Source organism: Etheostoma cragini, chromosome 16 (assembly GCF_013103735.1).
Source record: "Etheostoma cragini isolate CJK2018 chromosome 16, CSU_Ecrag_1.0, whole genome shotgun sequence".
NCBI lineage: Eukaryota > Metazoa > Chordata > Actinopteri > Perciformes > Percidae > Etheostoma > Etheostoma cragini.
Genome location: NC_048422.1, coordinates 9,508,712 through 9,533,193, shown reverse-complemented (window position 1 = coordinate 9,533,193; position 24,482 = coordinate 9,508,712). Strand labels below are relative to the sequence as shown.

Genomic DNA, 24,482 nt, shown 5'->3' with positions numbered 1-24,482 from the left:
TAGATCATTAAAAAATATAAAAATCAATGGCAACCAATCCATATAGCCACAAATCCGCAATTAGAAATGTCAGAATCTATTTCTCTAAATGACTGTGTACATATGGTAGATCTGTCATTGATAGTAACAACCTTCATTTCTTTCACTTCAACTTTGCAATCGCAAAGTCAATACAGTAATCCAGGTGCCATTTAAGTGGCATTTAGTCGATTGCTCTTGCCCTGACAGCCACACCACGGACTTTAAGGCTGCCCTTCAGCTGTTTGCTCTCACATTCCCCTCTAAACATGGATGTTCTTATTCCCTCTTTGCAGCATTTTAATCACTTCATCCCAGTTTTAGCCTTTAGTTGGCTGCCCTGACCTTTTCACCCTTTTTTGGCTGCGTGTGATAAATCCATAGACGCATAATTAAGCGAAAAATAGAAAAACGGAACACTATATATCTATTTGCACTCATGCCATCATGTCATGTTTAGCAACACAAGCTAGAAGTTCATTTCCACCCATGTTCAATGTTCACTGTTCCTGCAGGGCATGGTTAATCTATTTACCCTAAATGTAAATGAGCTAGAATTGATGATAATAAATACCTAAACATCTAAACTGTTGTTGCGTATTAGTGAACTGGAAGTGACTTTAATTGGCGTGCATTTTTTCACATTAATTTGCACATTTTAATTCCAAATGTTTACATCATTCTCATAATCAATTGCAACTTCCAGGGGAAATGAATTCATTATTTTAATTTAATCAAAAAATGTCACATTGCATAATCTCCACATTACAATAGATTACCAGCAAATGTCTACATCTATCTTGTTGCTGTCTCTTTTTATCTGTGTTGCAGTAACGTTTTTCAGAAATCGGCAGTTTCATTTTACATACAGTATATTAAGTTCAGTACCATAGTTCCATGCAACTCTTTTTCAAGAAATATCCAGGATGGTATGGTTAATATTGTTTGATATATATTCCAGGTATGTGTGGACTAAATAGAAAAACTAAGTACTTATACTCTGTCACAGCAACAGAAAAAAACAATCTACAAAAACTCAAAATTCCATCAACAGGAAATCCAAGTAAGTAGCCATCATAGTGCCTCACTGCCCACCCTGTTTGATTGGCAGGTGATTTTTGGAGAGTGCAGCACAGGCACACCAGGAGGCTAGAGCTAAGCACCAAAAATAAATACTCATAGCTGGCATGATATCTGAACATACTATCTAAAATTATTAATATGTTCAGAGGTTTTTTTTGTCAGTACTTTTATCATGCAGCTTTTTATCATCTCTTTTTCACACGTGTGTGTGTGTGTGTCTGTGTGTGTGTGTGTTTGTGTGTGTGTATGCTTGTGTGTGTATGCTTGTGTGTGTGTGTCTGTGTGTGAGAAATGAGCTGCCACCCAATTTTTATTGATTTGGCCATGGGGGGTTTGGAGGATAAAGTCAAGGAGAGCTAGACACCAGACTATGGCAATAAATCTGAATGCAATCATAAATGTTTGCGGGCTAAAGCAGACAAAGGATCAGGTGTGTCCTACTGCCCTGAATGCCGCAGCCCTCTCTTTTCCTTCTTTCTCACACACACACACACACACACACACACACACACATACATACATACATGTATAACCTGTATAACCTTATCACCCTATATATATATATATATATATATATATATATATATATATATATATATATATATATATATATATATATATATATATATATATATATATATATATATATATATATATATATATATATATATATATATATATATATAGAAGGTGATAAGGTTATACATTATCAGAGACTGCTACAGAGTAAAATGAAGTGAATGGCATTGCAATACAAAACATAACATTTAATAAGTACGGATCAATTTTTTCTGCATTTATACCTTTTATCCCCACATGTAATGGCAGCAGAACTAAAGCCTTTAGACAATTTGAATACCATCTGAATAAAATAACCCCTAAAGGCATAACGTACATTGTCTGTGCTCTGTTGAGCATGAATTATGTCATCTGCTCATTCAAAACTAGGCCAGCATCATGAAAGCCTAACAAGCAATATCTTGAGCTACATGCCAAGCACATGCACAAGTTCTTGTGTGGTATGTGTGTGTGTGTGTGTGTGTGTGTGTGTGTGTGTGTGTGTGTGTTTGTGGGTGAGGCAGAGGTGACACACAGAGCGATCCAGGGCAGAATTTTTCAGGCCTAATGTTCCATGACAATAGACCAAGGTTTCTTCAAGGGGAATCACCGCCATTGCCGCTTAATGCCTGGGGAAAAAAAATCTAGCTGCTCCTTTGTCTCACCCTCTCTCCTCTTTTTCCCCTTTTTAATGGGGCTTTCTTCTTCCTTTTCCTCTATTACCATCATTCCCTTTTTGCCACCTTATTTCCTTTTTACCTTCCGATACTTTCCCCTCTCCGGTTCTTTATCGTCCTTTCCTTTTACCTGAAGTGTAATTATGAAGTTGTTAATACCAGTTGCAGCCTGAAGGGTCTTCATAGCAACCACATTTGGAAACAGTGGGTGAAAAATACATCTCCTAACCTTTAAATCATTGGCCGGAAACGTCTCCTCTCTTTTGTCCTTTGCCCCTCTGTCTCTGCTCTCCTCTCCGCTACAAAAGAATAAAATAGAAATTTGTCATTGTCTACACACCGTAATCTACGGAACTTTCACTATCAAAAGTCTAATACCGTTATTATTATTTCATCCTCTATTGCATGTGTCTATTTGTATCTGTCTGGGAGGAACAGCAACATCCGGAAGAAAACAATGCAGTGATATGTCAGTGTTTGGTTGGCTTGGGGGCACAGCCGTGGCGACAGAGGTGGATGATGTATGCTTTGGTGTTAACATTCTGAGTGCGTCACCCTGCTGTCTACCTGCCCCACTTTGATGACTGTCTGAGTGTATGTTTGTGTGGGAAAATGAGATAGCGTGTCTGTTTCTGTGCTTGATGTATTTGTTTGTACATGTTTTCCATACTGTGCTGGGTGAAGGTCAATAAATGAAGGCCTCATCATTGCAAAAAATCAACTTTTTTGGTTAAGATAGTAAAACCTGATGAAGAGAGCAGAGTTGCACAGGTTGAGTAATCCCTTGTGGGAAATCCGACCTTTTAAAAGGAGCATAGAACTAAACACAAATGTGACAACAAAAACTGTTACTACTACTACTACTACCACTGCTACTACAGTCTTATCTCTCATGAGGAACCTCAAATCAACTTCAACCGCCCAGGGAAATTGTTCCACCATTTGGATGCTGACCTCCTTTTTTTGATTTTTCAAAGGAACTTACCATGTTATTCTGCTTTTCTTTTCCTTCATTTTTTAACCTCTCTCCCCATAACCCCCTTCCATTTCCAATGTGGACGTCTCCTCTTATCATCTCATCTCTTCTTTATCCAAACCCAAACATCCGCCCCCTCCCCTCTGTGTCTTTTCAGTCTGCAAAGTGGGGTTTTACCGCTCGCTGCTGGAGTCTTTGGCCTGCAGTAAATGTCCACCCCACAGTGTGGCCAGCAAGACAGGAGCCACTGCTTGCAGTTGTGAAGATGGATACTATAAGACTGACTCCGACCCTCCCAACATGGCCTGCACACGTGAGAACAGAAGACATTTATGTTTGCACATGCTTACTTCTGATTATACTTCAAATGTACTTTTATTCTTGGGTATCATGTTGCTGTAATTGGATCACATTTTAAAATGTTGTTGTATGACATTAGTGGATCCATTTCTTTTTGTTCTTCACTCAGGCCCTCCTTCTGCTCCACGTAACGCCATCTCCAATGTCAACGAGACCAGCGTCTTCCTGGAGTGGTCCATTCCCATGGAAACGGGTGGCAGGAAGGACGTGCGCTACAACATCCTGTGCAGACAGGTCTTGCCAGATGGAAGGGGCTTGGAAGAATGCGGCCCCAACGTACGTTTTTTGCCACGTCGTGTCGGCTTGTCAAACACCTCGGTCATGGTGGCCGACCTGCAGTCGCACACCAACTACAGCTTCCTGCTTGAGGCTGTCAACGGGGTGTCAGAGCTGGCCAAAGACCATGCCAAGCAGTATGTGTCGCTCAATGTGACAACCAATCAGGCAGGTATGTCACGCCAGTCAATACTTTCTTTTTTGTCAATCAAAGCTTCCCCATGAGTTCTCCAATCAGCACCACAGCTGTCCTGTTTTCCCCCCAGTATTCAAACGTGTTCAGAATTTTCAAATACATATCCTCACCATTTTCTGGTTTATTAGCTGCTTATTTTTCTTATTGAGACTTGCACAGACCAACTTGTGTGTTGGAATCCAGGCGAGGATCTGGGTTTGATAACAAAGACGCCAGATGATCAAATTATCACAGTATTTGTCCAACAAATCTGTCGTGTATTCATTTTCTTTCTCCCGCACCATGCCTGCCGTGAATGAGGGAACATTGCACAGTGGAAAGCTTTTCTTTGTTTCTACATTTGCATCCAGATTTGTCATTGAAAATGCAGCTTGGTATCCCTCATTTAGGCAATACATTTCATCAACAGGATTTTCAGGAATCGGGGACTATGAATCTCTTGATTTGAAGGCTGTGTGTGTGCATGGGGTGTCTTGTGTGGAAGCAGGTGTTATTCTGCGTTCCGATCAAACTTGATGAATCAGGCGGATATTAGGCAAGTTTACATGTTATTTTTAGGCTGAGAAGTACTCTTTTTGGTCTACTCTGAGCAAAAAAGAAAACCTCAGATGGTATAGATGTTTTGCACTTGTAGCTGCTGGGAATATTCTATTATCTGCAATGCCAGAGCAGTTTAGCCAATCTCTGTGACTATAAAGTATGATTGAGCAAGGCACTAAACCAACAGTGGCCAAACATAAAAAAAACACTCTAATACTAGATAATGAAAGAGTCCAACTACTCCCCAAAGCTGTAAATATTGGAGGCTTTGCTGGCTTTCCTTTAAATGGAGATTAAAATTCATATGGGCTTGGGGAGCCCATTTTAATGTTTAGGGGAGGTATGCTTGTGTAGTTTATTTTTTATTTGCTTGTAATGCAATGGGTAGCACACAGCGTAATGAAATGAGAAATATATGAGATTAATGCTTTCCTTTGTAGTGCTTCCATCACATAAGGCAAGAAGAAAAACAGTTTTTAAAAGAGTGTGTTTGTTGAACAAATGTTTTTTTGACAGTAAAGTACAGTAATATTAGGAAGTGGTAGTAACAGTAGGATGTATGTGTGTGTACAGGAGAGAATGAGCGAGAGCGGCAGATGGTTGTCTGACAGTCAAGAGTACTGACGGCCCTCTAGCTATGTTGTGACTGTCAGCAGACTGAGTGGATTACACCAGACTACAGAACACTCATTCAGTTTATTGGAGTTGTAGCTAGATTAAAGTTAGCCAAGCACTGGACCAAATGGAGATTAGGGATTACGTTAGATTACACGTGGCTGGCAGAGTCAAAGACAGATAAAATACACTGCTCTTTGGCATGGATGTGGTACAGGCTGCGCTTGGGGATTTCTTTCTGTTAAAATTAGATAAATATACTCCCTTTAACTTTAAACCATAATAAATGTTAAAAGAAGTCAGCAGCTTTGAGTTTGTGCAGCGATCAATAAATCAAATCAGTAAATTGAAACTTGATTTACGCAGCTCCTTTCAAACAGATTAGTACATTAATCAGCGCAATAAGGCAGCACATTTACATACAAAAACACACACACACACACACACACACACACACAATAAATATATGCATTTGGTTTGATTTGCATTGAGAGATGATCTTATGGAAAGTTCCCCATGCTATCTCTATCTCTATGTATGGTGTATGGTATGTGATGATGTGGGGCTATTTTAATTCTAAAGCCCAAGGGAACTTTATCAGGATGGACTGTTTATTTAAAAATAAAAATGGGCCTGCCTCTATGGGAATTTAACATTGGTGTGCATACTTATGCCTTCTGTATTTTAAGGAAAAACTTGTATTTATTTACAATGCATTATTCATTCACAATGAAGATGGGTGTCCTTAAAAGGTTGGATTTTCCTAATTGTTTTCAATTAAGGCATTAAGATTAATTTCCAAAATATGTTTTTTTTATTTCCTCTTTTTAACTAACTTTAGCAGGGGTGTGTAAACTTTTTCAAGCCACTGTGTGTGTGAATATTTGTATACCAAGTTTCATTAAAATTGGGCCAGTAGGTTGTCCTCAAACCTACAAACAAACAAACAAACCAACAAACAAATCGAACCTCGTTTGTAGAGGTAATAATGCTGGAATTATTGGCTAACTGACAGATTTTGAACAGCTGTACCAATAGCAATGTTTAGTTGTTCCAAATATCTGGAAAACAGATTGCAGGACATGTACAAACATGTGTGCTCACATGCAAATGTTTAGAGTGTTCAGGTTAACCTTAACCAGATTTACAGTTGACTCTAGATACCATAGTTTGGCAAGTAAATGCAATAGGAAATAGGAATTGCAACTGCAAGACGCCAGATCTCCCTCCTGTGGCATTACTCACTAAAAGGTACAGAGAGTTAACATATGCTTGTAAACTTTATATGGATATTAAAGGTCCCATGGCATGAAAATTACACTTCATGAAGTTGTTTTTAACATTAATATGAGTTCCCATAGCCTACCTATTAGGGCTGTAACATATCAAACCCATGATTTTTTTTTACAAAGTAAATTAAATGGCTACTGTTTCACAGTACAGTGCAGGGTCTAAAATTAACACTTGACAAATATGGGAGGCGGGCTAACAAACAAATTATACAACACATAATAATAATCATAATCATAATACTACATTTAATTTAAAGACGCCTTTTTCGGGACTCAAGGACACCTTACAGGGATTCATAAGAAATTTTAAAGCAGCAAAAAATAAGTACACAACAATGCCAACAACAGAAAAACACAGAGCAATAGACACTAAGTGGATTAGGCAGTTTGAAACAGATGTGTTTTGAGTTGCGATTTGAAATGGGGGAAAGAATCAATGTTTGACAGATGTTGCTAGATTATCTGCTGCACCTTAAACCTCACCCAAACATGATGTCAGCACATTTCTACACATTCTACATCGCTGCAGCTGGGTTTCCTCAAATGGTTTCCCAAAGTAGTCAGAACGATCATGTTAACAATAAGCCTGAAGCTTCTATTGGAACACAAACATGTTAACATCCTGCTTTGCCTCTGTATCACAGATGCAATTACCCAATGATGACTTTAATGAACATTGTGAACATCTGTGTTGTCTTTGAATGCGCTTCTACTTGTGAGGGTAAAAAGGCGGTGAAAAAAAAGATGCACAGACAAAAGTACTAAGAGACTGGGGTGACAAAAACACACAGAGACAGAGACAGAGAAGAAGAGTTGGAGGATCTACCATTTGATATTTGGGAAGTGTCACCCTTGATAAGGGATCCGTGAAATAGGTGATTTCACAGTGTCCCTGTGAAGCCCTGCTGAATAATAAAGTGTTGGTACTCGCGAGGAGAAGAGGTGAAAGGCAGAGGGGAAAGACGGAACAACAGGACGGGGGTAGAAGTAGTGGAGACATGACGGGGAGGGTGTGATCAGGAACGAGAAGGTCAGATTGCAAAAAGCAGTGAAGAAAATGAAATAAAGGGAAGTAACAAGAAGAGGGGGGACATTTACTGTATGGAGAAACATTCACGAAACACTCCGAGGGCCGGTGCAGCTCGCCAGTTTGCTCTTACGTATTGTGGACCCAGGCGCAGACACAGAGCAGGCGAGGCTGTACAGGCTTAGTTATACATTCACAAAACTCAGGGCAAGAGGAGGTGTGGACTAATCACGGCAGGGTGTAGCCAAACTTGAAAACAGGGGCAGGCAGGCTTGAGGAAAACTCTGTGCCAGAAATCAACAACTCCAGGCGGCACAACAACTTGCAGCTTGGGGATCTTGAAGAGAATAAAACAAACAAAGCACAGTAAGTTCAGGAAATCACAGAGCAGAAACACACACTAAAAGTTAGGCTCGAGTGTAACTGGCCGATTGGTACTCTACCCCGTGAAGGCAGTGAATAATCGGCCGCTGACTGTGGGAAGCACAGGGACTTTCAACAGGAGCCTGTTAAGATGAATGACCCCAGATGCTCATAGACACGGAAAAAGGGGGAAACCAAAAATTGAAAGTGCAAAAAAAAACAAAAAAACACGAAGCTCTGGCTGCAAGGCATTGATCAAACTGACCACAGAACCGTCGCTCCAGCCCGGTGGCGTTGCTAAGCGTCTTTTGAGATATTTCTTCAAGTCTTGTGAATAAATCAGTAAAGTTTTGATTGGCAGTAATGAATAAACTGTAAAATTCTGCAAAAGGAGACATTTTAATGAGAATAACAATTAATCCAATCGTTAATAATCACAAACCAGTCGCTGTTTTGTTAGCCGATAAGTTTGATGATTATCTGTATATGCATTAAATGAGTTCCTGTAGTAGCGCAGCTCCATTATGTCTTTATTTCTGCCCATTAGTTTTTCATGTTGTTCACAGTGTGGGAGCACAGTGTGGTAACTGCACACTAAATGCTCTCATACATTGTTTTTGCCGTTGTTGTCTATTAATCAAATGAATCGTGATACATTACCGTGTGGGTGGTAAAGTATAAGTGCACAGCCTGGTGCTTCGCCTGTGTGTCTTACTTTTGTTTTTAGACATATATAAATAAAGGTAAGGGGGTAGCAACGGCAGGATGTATGCACTGAAACTAATAACAATTGAACTCGGTGAACTTGGTTTTCTAGAGGAATAACCTCTAGAAAACAGTATACATTTAGAGTGTCCAAATGTCCTTTTTGAAGACCCGTCTGTAGATTTGTCATATCTTGTGCTAACTTTAAGTGTTGGTACCTTTTCCTGAAACTGTAGGAGGTTTCTTTTCTGGTTTCTAGTTTACCTGATGCATGCATATAGTCAGTGTGGTTCAGGAGCTGCAGCCAGTTTAATATTGATATATCATTGTAGGTGTGTTTTCTCCCAAACAAGGGTTAAGTCATTTTCATTGGAAGAGGTTTAAGAAGACAAGTTGAGACATATGGTAGATCAGAACAGAGAAGATATGGGATAAAGAGGAGGAAAGAAGCTGTCCATGGAGGCACGTGGTTCATACATCGTTCCTTGGGTATTTATGAAATTCAACTTCATACAGTACAGTACATAACACAACCGTTTACTTTATAAAAAAGATTTTCTTCCACCTGGTTGTTAGTTTAGTATTCTTTTAAGCAATGTTTATGCATTGCATGTCGTTATTAGTCCAACGCCAGTAGAGAGAATGGGAAAGACATTGTAGTTGATGGTCAGTGCCTCAAACACACGGCCAAGAAGGTGCCCTGGACTTCCAATATTCTTCCTGTTAGGACTTAATGAATTCCTGAGTGACTAAAATGTGAGTTTCAACTTCAAATAAGAATGCAATGTGTTGTGTGATGGATCGCTTCTGGGCTGCCAAATGACACGGTTGTAAATGTATTTTAAAAAAACATAAGAGAGGCATGAAATACATGAAATAGAGCAGACGGGTAGGTGGTTAGGTTAGAAACAGAAAAAGATGAGAGCAGCCTTGGTACTTTACAAGCCTAATAAAGCCATATACTGTATCTTGCTCTCTGTCTCCCATCTATCTTTCATTCTTTCTCTAGGTCTCTCTTTCTGTCATTCTCTGAGGGTAGTTAAAGGATAATAAACCAGATAGTTCAGGGTCTCTATTGATTTCGGTGATGCTTGAGATAGATAGCGATCCGGGAGGCTTATATTCTGCACTGTGATAAGTTTGCTCTTATCTGAGGCCAGAGTTGTTGCACTGGAGGGCTGCACTCCTCCGCTGAACAGCTCCACACAGCCTTTTCTAACTTTTCTCTGCACGAAACAGAAACTTCTGATAGATGGCAAAACAGAATATGGCATTCAGGAGCATTTAGAGTTAAAGAAGATATCCAGTCGATTCCAACACATAGCTCTGTGGCCTGTAAATTTGGAGTCCTGTCAGTAGCGAGAACAATGCAAAGAATCCGTGCTACCTACACCGTGTTATCCTCCTGCTAGAGTTAGCAACCAACAAGCTTAAACAGGGCAAGTTTTAAATGTGCTTTTGTCCTCTAATCATGTTCAAAACGTCATTAAAATTGCCTACCCATGTGCAGTGATTCCTTCTAAGTGAACACAATGAATCTGACTGCTGTAGATGTGACAGAAATGCATGAAAGTTGTGCTAATTCAGCTGTGTTTAGTTCCTGTGTTATTGCAATTAGTGCTTTGGCACCGTCTACAAACTACAACAAAGAAAAGAGATAAAAAAATATTTTCAAATATAAGCATATGCTTATTTTTTTAAAGTGGCTGTAGTGCAACAAGCAGTAGACACATAATAATCGGTAAGTTTGGAGACACTACCTTATTTAATAATTAAATGAACACAATTTTTTCTTGTATCTCTTTTTGGTGTTGTACTTTGTAGACGGTCCCTAAGCTCTCCAACAGCTGTCTCAACACCGGAACTAAACACATCTGAATTAGCACAACTTTCCTGCATTTCTGTCACATCTACAGCAGTCAAATTCACAGTGTTCACTTGAAAGGAATCAGTTCACATGGGTATTTTTTTTTTACATGTTAAGAGGCTAAAAGCCCATTTAAAACTTGCCCTGTTTTAGCAACCTGGGTGCGAACTCTAGCAGGAGGATAACAGGATGTAGGGAACGCCGATTGTTTTCTTTTTCTCACTACTCCCAGCACTCAAATTTACATACAACAGAGCTATGTGTTGGAATTGACCGTAATTCTCCTTTAATTTGTGTTGTGCGTTACAGCACTGTATGTGCTCATTAGCAGATGTAACACGCGCTGGAAGTGTTTAAACTAGGAAGTGTGATTCCACTGCCTTCTCTGTTGCTAAATTCAAAGTGTTGCGGAGACCCTTTCTACACACCATGTCTCATCTCTCACTTCTTTCTGTTTTTGTCAAACCTCTCGCTTTTCTTCCTCCTCCTCCTCCCCCTCCTTTAGCACCACCTTCCATCACCTTCCTTTCTCTCTCTGTATTGGCGTTTCACAGATTCATCAGGTTTTAAAACACCTGTTTAGTGTCATTTGCTGAGGTGTTGCTCTAAAAGCTGTCACATTGTGTAGTCCTATGTTGACTTAAATTCTACTTTGAGTGGATGCTGTGTGTCTGTGCGGTTCGGTATTTCCTTCAAAGGGACCGTTAGGGCTGAGAAGGAACATGCTAAAAGGGTCAGATGGCTGGATTGGTCTAATGTTTATAAATAGGCCTCAAATGTACACTGCCGGTCAAAAGTTTGGGGTCACTTAGAAATTTCCATTGCACTCGATTATAGACAGAATACCAGCTGGGATCAGCCGCATTGTTTTTTTTAACCTGGGCAGCAGATTTCAAATTGCATTATGTATTATTATACATAATTATTATACTTTTTTTAAAATATCAGATTAGTAAACAGAATGTGCCTTTGGAACATTGGATGAATGGTTGCTGATTATGAGCAATGTAGATATTGCATGAAAGGTCAGCCACCCACTCCGATCAGCTGGTATTCTGTCTATAATGGAGTGGAATGGAAATTTGTAAGTGACCCCAAACCTTTGACCGGTGGTGTACATAGCATTTCTTAAAACAGCACAGTAACCGTAAATATAATTCAAATAAAGGAAGTTTCAAACTTCACACAAATTTTGCAACAAATACTAAATTAAGAATAGGCATAAATTGTTGCAATACATTTACAGTTTTGAATTGCTGAAATTATCGTTTAGTCATTCAATCAACAGAAAACCCAACAATTAACAAGTTAATCATTTAACAAAATCCCAAACAATTGCTGATTTATATAACCCTAAATCATAGGTTTGTATACCAGAGGGCTTAACAATCTGTACGCTCTATGACCCCCTTAATTCGAAACTTTTGATTAAATATAGCATGGCTAACTGCATCCATTGGAGGGTTTAAACTTAGATGTTGGTGTATTGTTACCCATTAAGCTGCTGGGGAAAGAAGCCCTCTCTCTCATCATTGCATCCCAGGATTTATACCATTTAAGCGTTGAGTTTGTGTATGTGATTCCGTCTCTGGTTTCAGGCTTTTAAGATGTTACAGATAACACTTCTGTGCGACCATCCACTCAGGATACAGTTACTGTGTTTGTAGCGATGATTTATTCCCTGTGGAGTTCTGCTGAGGCTATTGAAACCTAAACACTGTTTAGCATTTGCAGTGGAGGCTAACAGACACACACGCACAAACACACACACACACACACTATTAGGATGTTGCCTGAGGGAGCATTTTGCCTGGTAAAAAGCTCTTTATGTGTCAGAGACTCTCCAACTGTCCCTCTGAGAGATGGGCTAACAGTTCAGGTTACAACAGGATGGCTCGATGACTGATGGAAACGCTCACGTCTGAGCTCACTTGACTTCAAAACTTACAGAACAAGTTACCCAAAATCTTATAATGGAAATGGAAACGTTGCAAAAGCCAAAAACAAACGCTGTTAGGCTAAAGAAAGTTTTCTACTGTGATAAATATTGCTTTTGAAATCTGCAGACAGCCAAACTTGGTTACACTAAAAGCCGTGTGCCAGATGTGTAGAGTCATAGTTGACTTCTTGGGCTTCTCTGCCACTGTGTGCTGAATAGCAAGATATAAAGGGATAGTGTAATTAGGCACAGGTGCTGCCAGATTGCAGGCATATTTTTTTCAGAGCTAGAGCTGCTTTGGAACCAGAACTCTAAGTAGTCTCAGTTGTTGAGTTAAAGCTCAGTGGGCTGCGCCAAATAACCACAGAGGAACTTTGGTAACTAACAAACTTAAATTCCAAAGAAGAAACTCTAGGGAAAAAATGTTGTTAAAAATTGCTGATTTAAGTTTTTCTTCACCCAGCAGGACAGAAATAACATCACATCACACATTCTAATATAGTAAACCCCATTTTTTGTCTTTTTTGTGAATTAGTTCTTTGATGTTTCATCTTCCGTTTAATATTTTATAACGTACAACAAATCACAGCAAGCATTACAATGAGCTTTGCGCATGTAAACCTCAAAGGATGAGGTACCATCAAAAGAGGGATGTTAACCAACCGATTTTATGACAATTTCTCTTGTATTTAAACATCATGTTTGATGTTAAAATCATGTTTATTATGACAGTCATGTTAATTACTGGAATTAAATAGATGCACTGTGTTGCATCATATTAAACTGCTGCTTTTTACAAGTTATACTAAAATAAAAGTGTGTGTGTGTGTGTGTGTGTGTGTGTGTGTGTGTGTGTAGCACCGTCCCCGGTGAGTGTGGTGAGAAAAGGCCATACGGACAAAAGTAATATCGCCCTTTCTTGGGCAGAGCCTGATCGCCCCAATGGCATCATCCTGGAGTACGAGATCAAGTATTTTGAAAAGGTAAAAAATAATCCAAGTTTTTCTTATATTTCACGCCTTATACAAAGCTATGTGTCTCTGTCCACTGACTTTTGACATCTGTGGTTTCTGAGAAAGCTCATATTGTACATATGTTACACAGAGGTATTGATTGATTTATTCATTTTTATTCTATCTTTTTATTTGTCAGGGACATACAGTACATGTTGGCCGTGATCTAAAGTGCAACCGATGCGATGAATATGGGACTTCTAGCTGTAGGCAAACTTGTTGTCAGTGGGATATGTATTTTGCATGCACTCTTATAATTAAGTATATTTTATGTAAAGTATACTGCATATATTGACAAATGATATAAAGGTTAGGGTTACATATAATAAAACAAATTTACGTTAACTGTTAACTACCTCATAGCTTTAAACAAATGCTGCCTTACAAAATGTTTCATTATTTTATTACAAGAGCCATTAAAGTTAACACATATCGAGTTAGTCTTTTTTAAATTGTGTTTACGTTGTCAATGCGATGCTCATCTATATGCAATTGAATGCAATTATATACAACCAGCTGAAGCCAGCACCACATGACATCGGTATACTTAGTTGTGTATGAAGTGATCTTGGTTAAAATTTTACTTCAGAATGAAATGTATATGTCATGCATTTGAGAATCGGTCCAATTCCAATGGAGTGTTGCCTTGTGCTCCACACGTTTAATGTGTTAAATTTAAAGAAACCTTTTGACCAAGATTGTTCCAATTGGTCATTATCAAGTTAGTCTGAAGTGTTAATTTTAAGTGAAGTGGCCTTTTATGTAGCAGGGTTCCTTCCCCCCCCTTTTTTAAAAGTTGGAATTGGGTAGAGACAGTAATTTGATGCATCTTTTCAGCTCACTGTTCTTGTGCCCTTCCTCTTTTCTCTCTTTAGTCCTCTAATGTCTTCTTTTCTGGGAAGGTCAGAATAAAGGTATACAGGAGAGCAGAGCAGGGTTTGTGGTCAGTGGTTGGCTAATGGCTTCTGCCTAATGGAGAGGGCATTTAGCTGTGTTTAAACCTGATGTGGTCACAGTTGGAAAACTGATCCTTACACACATGCACTTAAACACACACACACACACACACACACACACACACACACACACACACACACACGCGCATTACAGGTTGCTGGGGAAAATGTGCAAGCGAGACGACGCACATGCAAAATCTGCAACAACAAATATTGAAAGCTGCAAAAACGTATGTAAGACTACTTAATGAATTACAATAACCCCCTCTCACTCTTCTCCAACAGGAGCAGGACTCCAGTTACACTATTATAAAGGCCAAGGAGACTGAGATGGTGGTGGAAGGCCTGAAGCCCTCTTCAGCCTACATCTTCCAGGTCAGACATGGGTCAAAAACAAATAATAAGTTAAAGACAGTCATAATAAAACAATTTGTACTGTGAGATGAGAAAGAGGAGAGTAAACAATTAGAGATATGAAACACAAATGAATGTGTATATAAAACAACATGGTGGTATATTCAGTATTTATCTGTTAAAAGTTAAAGTCCTCTATTGAAAATGTTACTTAACTAAAAGTGTGCAAGTAGCATGTACTTTGAATATTAGAAGTAAAAGTACTCTATGCAGAAAAATCCTCACATTTAAGAATCTGAAAACAATCCAAATAATTTCTTCAATCAACTATGTATTTTTAATAAAACTTAGCATATTATACTTTCTGTATATAATACGTTTGTTTTGTGTGCAACAATCTTAATATGCTAAGTAACGAGTTACTTATGCTGTCAGATTAATGTAGTGGAGTAAAAATTACAATATTTCTCTCTAAAATATAATGGAGTAGAAGCAGAAAGTGGCGTGAAAAGAAAAAAGACTTAAGTAAGGTACCTCAAATGTGTACTTAAATACAGTACTTACGTAAACGTACTTAGTTGTGGTCCATCAGTGGTTGTATTTACTGTAGATGTGAAATATTTGGATATGTTACATTCCAGGTGCGAGCCAGGACCTCAGCAGGCTATGGAGCATTTAGCCGACGTTTTGAGTTCCAGACCAGCCCTTACTGTGAGTACACCTGAGAGAGAGCATAAGCATACAAGTTCAACTTGTACGTGAGTCCCGCCTGCTTTTACGAGGCTGCATTAACGGCAGATGCCGGGTGTGCTATTTGTGTCTAACCCTCCTCTTTTCCTTTGGAAGTAACTGCGACCAGCGAGAGTGCTCAAGCTTCGATTGTAGCGGTGGCGATCACCTTGGCTCTGGTCCTCCTGGCGGTGGTCGCTGGATTCCTGCTCAGTGGAAGGTAAGAGACATGCGCAAGTGAAAGCACATTAACTTATATTAAATGGCCACACACATAAGAGAGCCAGCTCAGATTGTAAAACTTTCTTATCCTTTAGTACAGCACAGCTGTAATGTACATTTGTAAATATGTGGATACCCGTTAGCTTAGTCAGGGGACATCCTCTTGTCCTCCTCTGACCTCTTGCTGACTAACAAACATACCAGAAACCAAATCTCATTTGTGACCCAGATATGTCTGTGTTAGAGCAGCATTAAGGGATTAGAGACAGGGCTTGAGGTTAGAGATGTTTAATAGGTCAGGATTAAGGGGTTGCTTTTAAGGTTATAGTTGATGGGCTGATGCATGCAGGCAAGTCTTCAAGTGCGGTGGTGACACAACTTTGTGGTCCGTTATACATCCGCATTCAGCACTTCATACATAACAGACTTGCAATTTTGTTGCATCTTCATGCCTCCACTTTTGTACCACCTTGTCATGGAATTGCTAAAATCAACTTTTTGATATCTTTTTTACACATGCACACAGATGACATACATGAATGCAAATTCTGTATATAGCAAGGGAAGCTTTCAAACACACAAAGCACATAATCAGTGGCCAAACTAAACCGTGTTGAGAATCCTCACACAAGTTATTTATCTGAAGACAATTGGGCACTTGACTTTTATAAACCACATCTACCTGTGATATGCATTGAGTTAAGTTAATTACCAGCCATGCATGTCCGAATGCCTCTACTGAACCATAATTAACAAAGCGAAGGGCAGTTTGACAAAGCTCAGCCTGTGAAATCCGATTCAAATGTATGTTCTGATGGTCTGTACATCCGCCCACATCTCCATACATGGGTTTGTATTATTGATCTATCCATGGATCTGTTTGTTCATTTTTTTCATTCATACACACACTCTGCCACTCGTTCATTCATACATTAAGCTCTGTCCCTTTAACTATTATTTATTCTTTGTTCTTTCTTTATTGAATCAGCAGAGGCTAGGTTAGGTTCACGGAATAAAAACAAATCAGAAAGAAGCAGTGGTGATTTTGGTTTAGCCAATTGGGATGAGGATCGCTCTGGTTTTGTGTGGGGGAGGAGGGATGAAGGAATGCCCCCCTCCCAACCCCCACCCTCCCCTGCTACTGCTTGACCCTCCAGACGTAAACGAATGAATAGACATCAGAACACAGCAGACATGTATGTAGACACAAGCACATACAGTACGGGGGGATGGGTTAACACACACACACACACACACACACACACACACACTCACACACCGGGGCACACATGTTGGAAGGTTGGAGGGCCGACGGGGCATGGGCATGCTCAAACCCCTTGACTCAATAGATCCGGCAAACTAAACACCCTCCGGCAGACACACATGTACAAAACACAGACACACATACAAACAGAATCCCCTCACCCACATTTTCCAGCCTGTACCAAACCCCCCCCAGCCAAGCCTGGCTGTCCTACAGAGAGCCCTGATGGGAAAGACTTGGACATGACCCATGTGTGTGTGTGTGTTTGTGTGTTTGTGTGTTTGTGTGTGTGTGTGTGTGTGTGTGTGCTTTTTGTCTTAATTAAAAATAAGGAAAACTGCGGCATCTAAAACATTTGCTTGACTCTTGTTCTTACAAATGCACTGATGTAGAGCAATGTATTTACCTCATTTTGAGTGTCTCTCTGTGTCTTTTCTGTTAGTGTCATATGTTTGCATGTGTGCGTGTTTGCGTGTCAGATTAAGTTTAAAAGCAATCCTCCTGTTTATCTCTGATGCTGCTTATCTAAATATTGAAATGCAGAAGCTTTTTGCACACAGACACAAATACACACATCAAACAAACAAATACAGGTTTTGGCCGATACGTCGGGGGAGACACAAAAAGCGCAAGACTGCTTTCTCCTCTGCCAAAAGTCAGAGTTGATCTGTTGACAAGGGCTTTCTTGGAAAATGATATTATTTGAAAACTGCACTCCTTTGCTAATGTCTAAAATGCTGGTATTTTTCAGCACGTTCAGCAACCTTGAATCGTAAGTTAGCGGAGGAAATAAAAAGCTTAGGTTGCACTTAGATCCAAGTGTTGTCGTGCTGTGTGTTGGCCAGGATTTGCTTCTTTGTGGCTGGGCAATTTTGTGATACCTTCACTTAGATCTCCGTTTGCTACCCTCTGTTCTCTCTGAGTGTAAATGTCACTGTTTGCTCTTTGTCTAGAGATACAGTAAATAAAATGCATAAGGGTGTACAGTATTTTGTGCTGTCTTGTACTAGAATTTGGAAATGTATGTAAGAAAATTATATACATATTATATATATAGTAATTGTTACATGATGCTAAAAAAAGCAGAGTAAATTGAAACAATTAGTCCTTTTCCATGGGCTTTTACCATTGTTTTGTCTACCCCCTGTGAGTGGTCAGTATGTGCCACCAATATAAGCATCATTGTAAGGTTTTCAGCTATGAAAAAAAGAAAGAAAACGCCAGTCAATGCTTTTACGTGTGAACAAAAACAATACTGTGACAGGGCATTTATTCCGATGTGTTTGTGTGTCCCCTCACTCAGGCGGTGTGGCTACAGCAAAGCAAAGCAGGACCCTGAAGAGGAGAAGATGCACTTCCACAACGGTCGCAGTAAGAAAAAAAAAAAATTCTGTGTGTGTGTGTTGAAGAGGGGGTGTGTGTCTGTGGGCAGTACAGTTCTACTACATGTAATGTAGAAGGTTCAAACAGCGGTCATGTCTGTATCAGTTTATCCATTCTTGTCCTCAGTGCGTGTGTGTGTGTGTGTCTGTGTGTGTGTATATGTGTGTCTGTGTGTTTGTGTGTGTGTGTGTGTGTCTGTGTGTGTGTGTGTGTGTGTGTGTCTGTGTGGGCCTGTATGTGCATCTGCGTGCGGTTTACAGTATTTTGTACCAAGATTCTTTAAATAACATACTGGATCTATGGCATCAATTTTGGCTGAGGACACACACAAGCTTTATTAATAGGCCGTGACAGCTTAATATATTTGGCAACATTTCTGGCATTGTATCCTGCCATCCATCTGCTGGCTTAAGAGCCAACCGTGACCGAACATCAGAGAAAAAATCCCACAGTGCCAGTATGTGTGGTACACTGTCATATGATTCATATTTAAAACGAACGGTAATTACTTATCATGCACACTAAAAAGTCACTTGTTTTGGGGATAATTAAAGGAATCAATCATTGCATTTTACTCTAGATACAGTTTTGTAGGTAGTACCTTCAGTTGAAGTCATTTTTAGTTTAAGTTTTTTTAAAAAGTAGAATAAGCATTAGGGCTTCAGAGCATGTTCTAAATATCAATAACAATATAAAAAGGTAGAAATAGTTTTGATAAGGGGTATGAAATATGGATGGATCTATAACAGTATACATTTTATGTGTTCATGTCATAATATGGGACATTTCCTGGAAATGTACATGACAAACTCATATCAAGCCATTACTTAACATTGATCACAATTCCTAGTAATTCCTGCTCCTGAATTTGCAACATTGCCTGCAATGGCCTAATAACATTTAATGTACGTTGGTATGTATGTATGTATGTATGTATGCACAGTATGTACTGGATGTATTGTGGATACAGGCCCTGAATAAATGTTAATGATGGTAAATTACATCTAAATGATAATGATGCAATGCATGTGTGTCTGCAGTAAAATTCCCTGGGGTGCGCACCTATATTGACCCCCTCACCTATGAAGATCCCAATCAGGCCGTGCACGAATTTGCTCTGGAGATCGACGTCTCGTTCATCTCCATAGAGAGGATCATTGGAGCTGGTGAGTCAACTGGGTGGGTGTGTGTGTGCGCGAGTGTGTGTGTGTGTGTGTGTGTGTGTGTGTGTCTCTCTCTTACAGATGCTCTGATTCATATTCTCAGCATACATTTTGGGGCAGACTTTTTCCAAAATAATGTATCACAGAATACATTATTGTTTGTTTTGAAGGGAACCTGTTCAGTCAAGCATGCTCAGGTACAAATACTCTCATCCTGTAACAGCTGAATTTTGGATCGGTACACACTAAATGAACAGTAATAACAGCAATGAGTCTAGCCTAATTGTGTCATGTTGTTTAGAATTTAACCATTTTCTCATTTCCTCTGCAACAGGGTGTCATTTTTTCCTCAACCTGCATAAACCTGTCACATTCATGATTGCAAGTCATTGTATAGAAGCACGTTTACACACACTGAGTTTAGTCGAACGCTATGCTAAATAAAATGACAGCTCTCGCTTCTATAAATGGCGTTTGTGCCTTGCCAAATTTTGATTTATAACATTTGTGAGCTTTATAGGCTTTCTAACTGTGCAGGGAAATAGGCCTTTAAGTATAACACTTACAATGGTTTGTAGGTTCCTATCCGTTGTGATAATGAAGTGAGTTGAATGATGCCTGCCCGCTATTTGTAGGTCAAACAATTGGTTGCATTGCGACGTTGATAGCAGACAACATAAGGAAATGCATTGCAATTATTAGAGTGGTTACATAACAGTATCGAGTTTTTCAATTTTTCCTTTATTGTGATTTTTGTTGTTGGTGTTCTAATGGGTTTCTATTGAAATTTGTAAGGAATGCCGAGAGAATAATTAGGTTTTCTATGTCACTATCAAAGGTCTGGTTCACAATTGGACAAGACTTAAAGGTGGTGATAAAGGTAACGTTGAGGTCTTTGTCTCTTTGCCTCAGGGGAGTTTGGCGAGGTGTGCAGCGGACCGTTGAGGTTGCCTGGAAAAAGAGAGATCCAGGTTGCCATAAAGACCTTGAAAGCGGGCTACACGGAGCAACAGAGACGCGACTTCCTTTGGGAGGCGTCAATCATGGGCCAGTTTAACCACCCAAACATCATCCGCCTGGAGGGCGTGGTCACCAAGAGTGAGTCATCAGCATGTCTGTTTCTAGTCTTACTTTCCACACTTCACCCTGCAGGTTTAAAAAAAAAAAAGGTGTCACAATGCCGAATACTTGGACTTCCTATGTGTCAGTTGCACTGTGGTGATGTTGATGTACGAATCTCAGGCTCAACTTGTCAGACTCTGCTCTGGTTTCTTCAGTCTATAAGCTGTCAGGGTTTTTCCACATCCATCAGATTCAGCTGTTCTTCATCAATCAGGTTCAGATGTGTTTTGACAGCTTCAACAGTGGTTTATCAAGCTCAGTTGCACTTTTGAATTTACCCTTTTCTGACTCGTACTTAACGTTTATGGCTTCTATCAAGTTGTACAGTGATAACAAAATGAATGTAATATATTTCAGAAAGCTCCAATATTGCCAAACTTCTAATCACCCAATATATTTAATTACAGAAGCATCTGAAAAGAATCTATATGAACATAAATGTATTCTTATTTTTGTACTGAAGTATGTTCTCACATTGTGCTCCTCAGGCAAGCCGGTGATGATCATCACTGAATACATGGAGAATGGATCACTGGACAGTTTCCTCAAGGTAGGAGGACAGAGGGGGGACAAGAATGCATAAGAGAAGTGAAAACAGGGAGACGGAAATTTATGAATATAATGTGATGGGTAGGAAGAGGATGAGAGAGTAGAATGATAATTATAGGTAGTAGACATTGGATAAAAAGGACGATGGAGAGTAAAATGTAGGGACAGAAAAAGAGGAAGGTAAGGAACACCACCATTGATTTAAAAGAATCAATCCAAATGAATTGTTTGTGGTTTATGGAAATGAAGTGGGGTCAGCTGTTAGACGTCGTAGGTCAATGTTGCTCTGTGCTGAGTTATGTGGAAAATGGGCAGGGTGGGAGAGCCCCTTGCTGATTGGGCAAATTAGAAGGACAATTACCACAGTGATGGAAAAACATTCAACCCTCTAAAAAAGGAAAATACATTTATGAGAGGTGAATGATTGTGAGTGGTGACCATGGACAGAAATCATGGTGAGTGACCATGATTTCTGGTGAAGATACGCCACTGTGGGAGAATACGTCCACCGAAGCTATCATTATTCCAGTCTAATACCTCATCATTCTACACATTCAAGCAGAAATTAACTAAAGAAGAATATGTGATATAATTGGTTGTGAAACATCTTTGCTGCTGTTGTGCAAAAGGTCTGAATGTGAACAATTTAAAGACGCATAATCACAGGAGCCCAGACAGTGTCTACAGGGTGTAGATTGCAAAACTTACTCTACAATTTTTGAAATGTTTACTCGCCGCAACTGTGAGACAGATAATTTTGCCGGAAAAAATAAAAAGGCGTCTGAGTACTAAGGGCTGGAATCACGTCTGTACTGTCTAGGCAATTTGGACTTGACGAGAGGAGAATAAGGACTATAATGAAGGCTGGCAAACCTCTGAATTAAGTGATCCCTCTCCAGAGTACTTAAGTCTACCCACTGGTTACAACGGCATGATGCTCAGTTGGCGGACAAGGCTAAATCCTGAATGAAAAATGGAGTAAACTCCCGCACCAGATGGCTAATGGAGAGGTGAGAGAAATAGGGTTGTACAATTGCATGATGGTAAAGGCATATTTCAGAACCGCAATTATGGAAATTTGGGAAAGCTGAGAATAATGTGGTGGTGTGCTTTGGAGGTGTGCTTGATAGGCAGACTAGAAAGATGCTTTTTACCTGAACAAGATGTTCTACTAAGGCTAATAATACACTTAACATTTTGGTTCCAAAAAACAGCCGAGAGCGTCTTTTGTTGCTATAACTACAGCCAATAGACAGTATCCTAGACCGCTATTTGGAGGGATGCTAACATTGGAACGAGCAAGAGTAAGAATGGGGAGAGAGAGCGGTGCTACTAACGTTACATTAAACAAAGCAAGTTCTAAGCGAGAACAGGGGAGCACCCGGTCATAACATAGAGTGCAATAGAAGGGTGCTGTGAGACAAAAGCCAGAGTAATGCTATGCTACAGGGCTGTAGTCAGTGCAAACTGCTACCCTGTGTGCCTTGGGGAGTAATTCTGGACGGCAAAGGCAGAAAGAGAAGCTGGGAGGCCAGCAGGCGGAACAGCACAGACAATCCTGTGAAGTAATTACATGGAAGAACCAGGGGCTGGACTGGCTCGCCGATTAAGGGTCTCAGCTATCGGACAAAGCAGTACAATGCTCGTAACTCACATCTTTGGCTTAACGTCTTATTTTACATGTAAGTGGGATGTTCTGCTGCTACGATTGGTCGGCGAAAGTAGTGGGGGGATGGAAACTGAGGTTGAAATCCAAGAGGGGAAAAGGTCTAGGAGAGCCACATGTCTGCTGTTGATGAGGAGAAAGTTACACTTTGTACAAACTTTTACATTTGGAAAGGAGGAAGTGCAGGCTTGAAGCAACAGTCAAATAGAGCTGTTATTGGATGAAAACTAAAGTGTGATTTTATGGTCCTGCGGAGGCAACATGCAGAGCTTTTGCTGTAGTTACAAGTATATACCATCGCGTTTTATCAGCCATGGAGAGTAACTATGCCGTACTTCAATAAAACTGTAAGGTACTTGTAATTGAGTATTTTCATTTACTCCTACTTGCCTATTGTACGTTTTACTTCAGTTTTTTTATAGCTTTAGTTACTTTGCATATTTATATTAACTTTGCAAAATATTATGATTAATCTATGATGTATTAAAGTGGATAAAGAGGAGACTTTTGTGATCCGGTGGTGGAATTCACAAGCTACCTGCCAAATCAAACTGCTGTTATTTTGGTGAAAGTAACTTAAAAGTAATGCAAAAGTAGTGTAACACATTACAATTCAGAGACAGTAAAATTGTAATATAACTGGTGACTCTCAAATGACATTGACTAGTAATCTATAATGTATTACATTTTGGAAATAAGTTGCCCGACACTGATCATTACAATAAGATGTATTTGTAACCGTTACAGACAGATAATTTGTAATGTTTATTTCTAGGAAGTGCAAATGAGTCTTAAAAATGTCTTGATGGGGTTACCCTCAAAAGCCTCAACTGACATCAAACTGGGAGTTAATGTTGTATGTGCATAGGTGTGTCTGTGTTGCTATACTGTAACTTACAGTAATTGGCTTTTTGGCGTTAATGGCTGTATGGCTTTCATGCTGAAAGGCAACCCTATGAGTGGTCTCTAACAGAATGCTTAGCTATTATTTTTTTAACGCAGCGGTTGTACATGTCCTCTTACTTTTGCCTTTCTGTATCATATTTGGGAAATGACACAGTTTTGCACGCTACAAACTGAAACAACTACAGAAAAAATTAAAGCACACTATTTCACTGCACGTTTTCCAATGAAATACACTATGGACAAGCATGGCATCGACCATATGCTACGTATCTGGTAGGGAACAACATTCATAGTGGGGGCTCCTGGTGGGCAATGAACTAAATCCTGCATGATTTCATTTCAGTGGATTTGCCATAATCTGGATTTTAAAAATGTAATATTATCCCTACCTTTTGTCTTCTACTCTGCCCTGATTGCTATCTGTCCACTGTTCTTATAGACTGTATGTGGTTTAACTAAAGATATCGGAACCCAATTTATTTTTGTCCTATCTGTCTGTTCTTTTCTTCAGAAAAATGATGGTCAGTTTACTGTCATCCAGCTGGTTGGTATGCTGCGTGGCATTGCATCTGGCATGAGGTACGCATAAACACAAAGGCACAATGTATAGCTGCGCGCGTCATCACGACACAGCATTCTAAGGTTGACCCCTCTCCTTTGTAC

At 39.6% G+C, this 24,482-nt stretch overlaps 1 protein-coding gene across 1 annotated transcript in view; it reads left to right on the top strand.

Moving 5' to 3' along the window:
* LOC117959256 (ephrin type-A receptor 5) overlaps positions 1–24,482 on the top strand; it is a 66,835-nt gene that overhangs the window by 28,392 nt on the left and 13,961 nt on the right. The window contains exons 4-14 of the mRNA XM_034896266.1: positions 3,470–3,625; positions 3,782–4,120; positions 13,351–13,475; positions 14,747–14,836; positions 15,457–15,526; positions 15,662–15,764; positions 18,334–18,401; positions 19,454–19,579; positions 20,489–20,674; positions 21,187–21,248; positions 24,331–24,398. Coding sequence (XP_034752157.1) covers positions 3,470–3,625; positions 3,782–4,120; positions 13,351–13,475; positions 14,747–14,836; positions 15,457–15,526; positions 15,662–15,764; positions 18,334–18,401; positions 19,454–19,579; positions 20,489–20,674; positions 21,187–21,248; positions 24,331–24,398 — 1,393 coding nt within the window. The remainder of the gene's footprint in view (positions 1–3,469; positions 3,626–3,781; positions 4,121–13,350; positions 13,476–14,746; positions 14,837–15,456; positions 15,527–15,661; positions 15,765–18,333; positions 18,402–19,453; positions 19,580–20,488; positions 20,675–21,186; positions 21,249–24,330; positions 24,399–24,482) is intronic.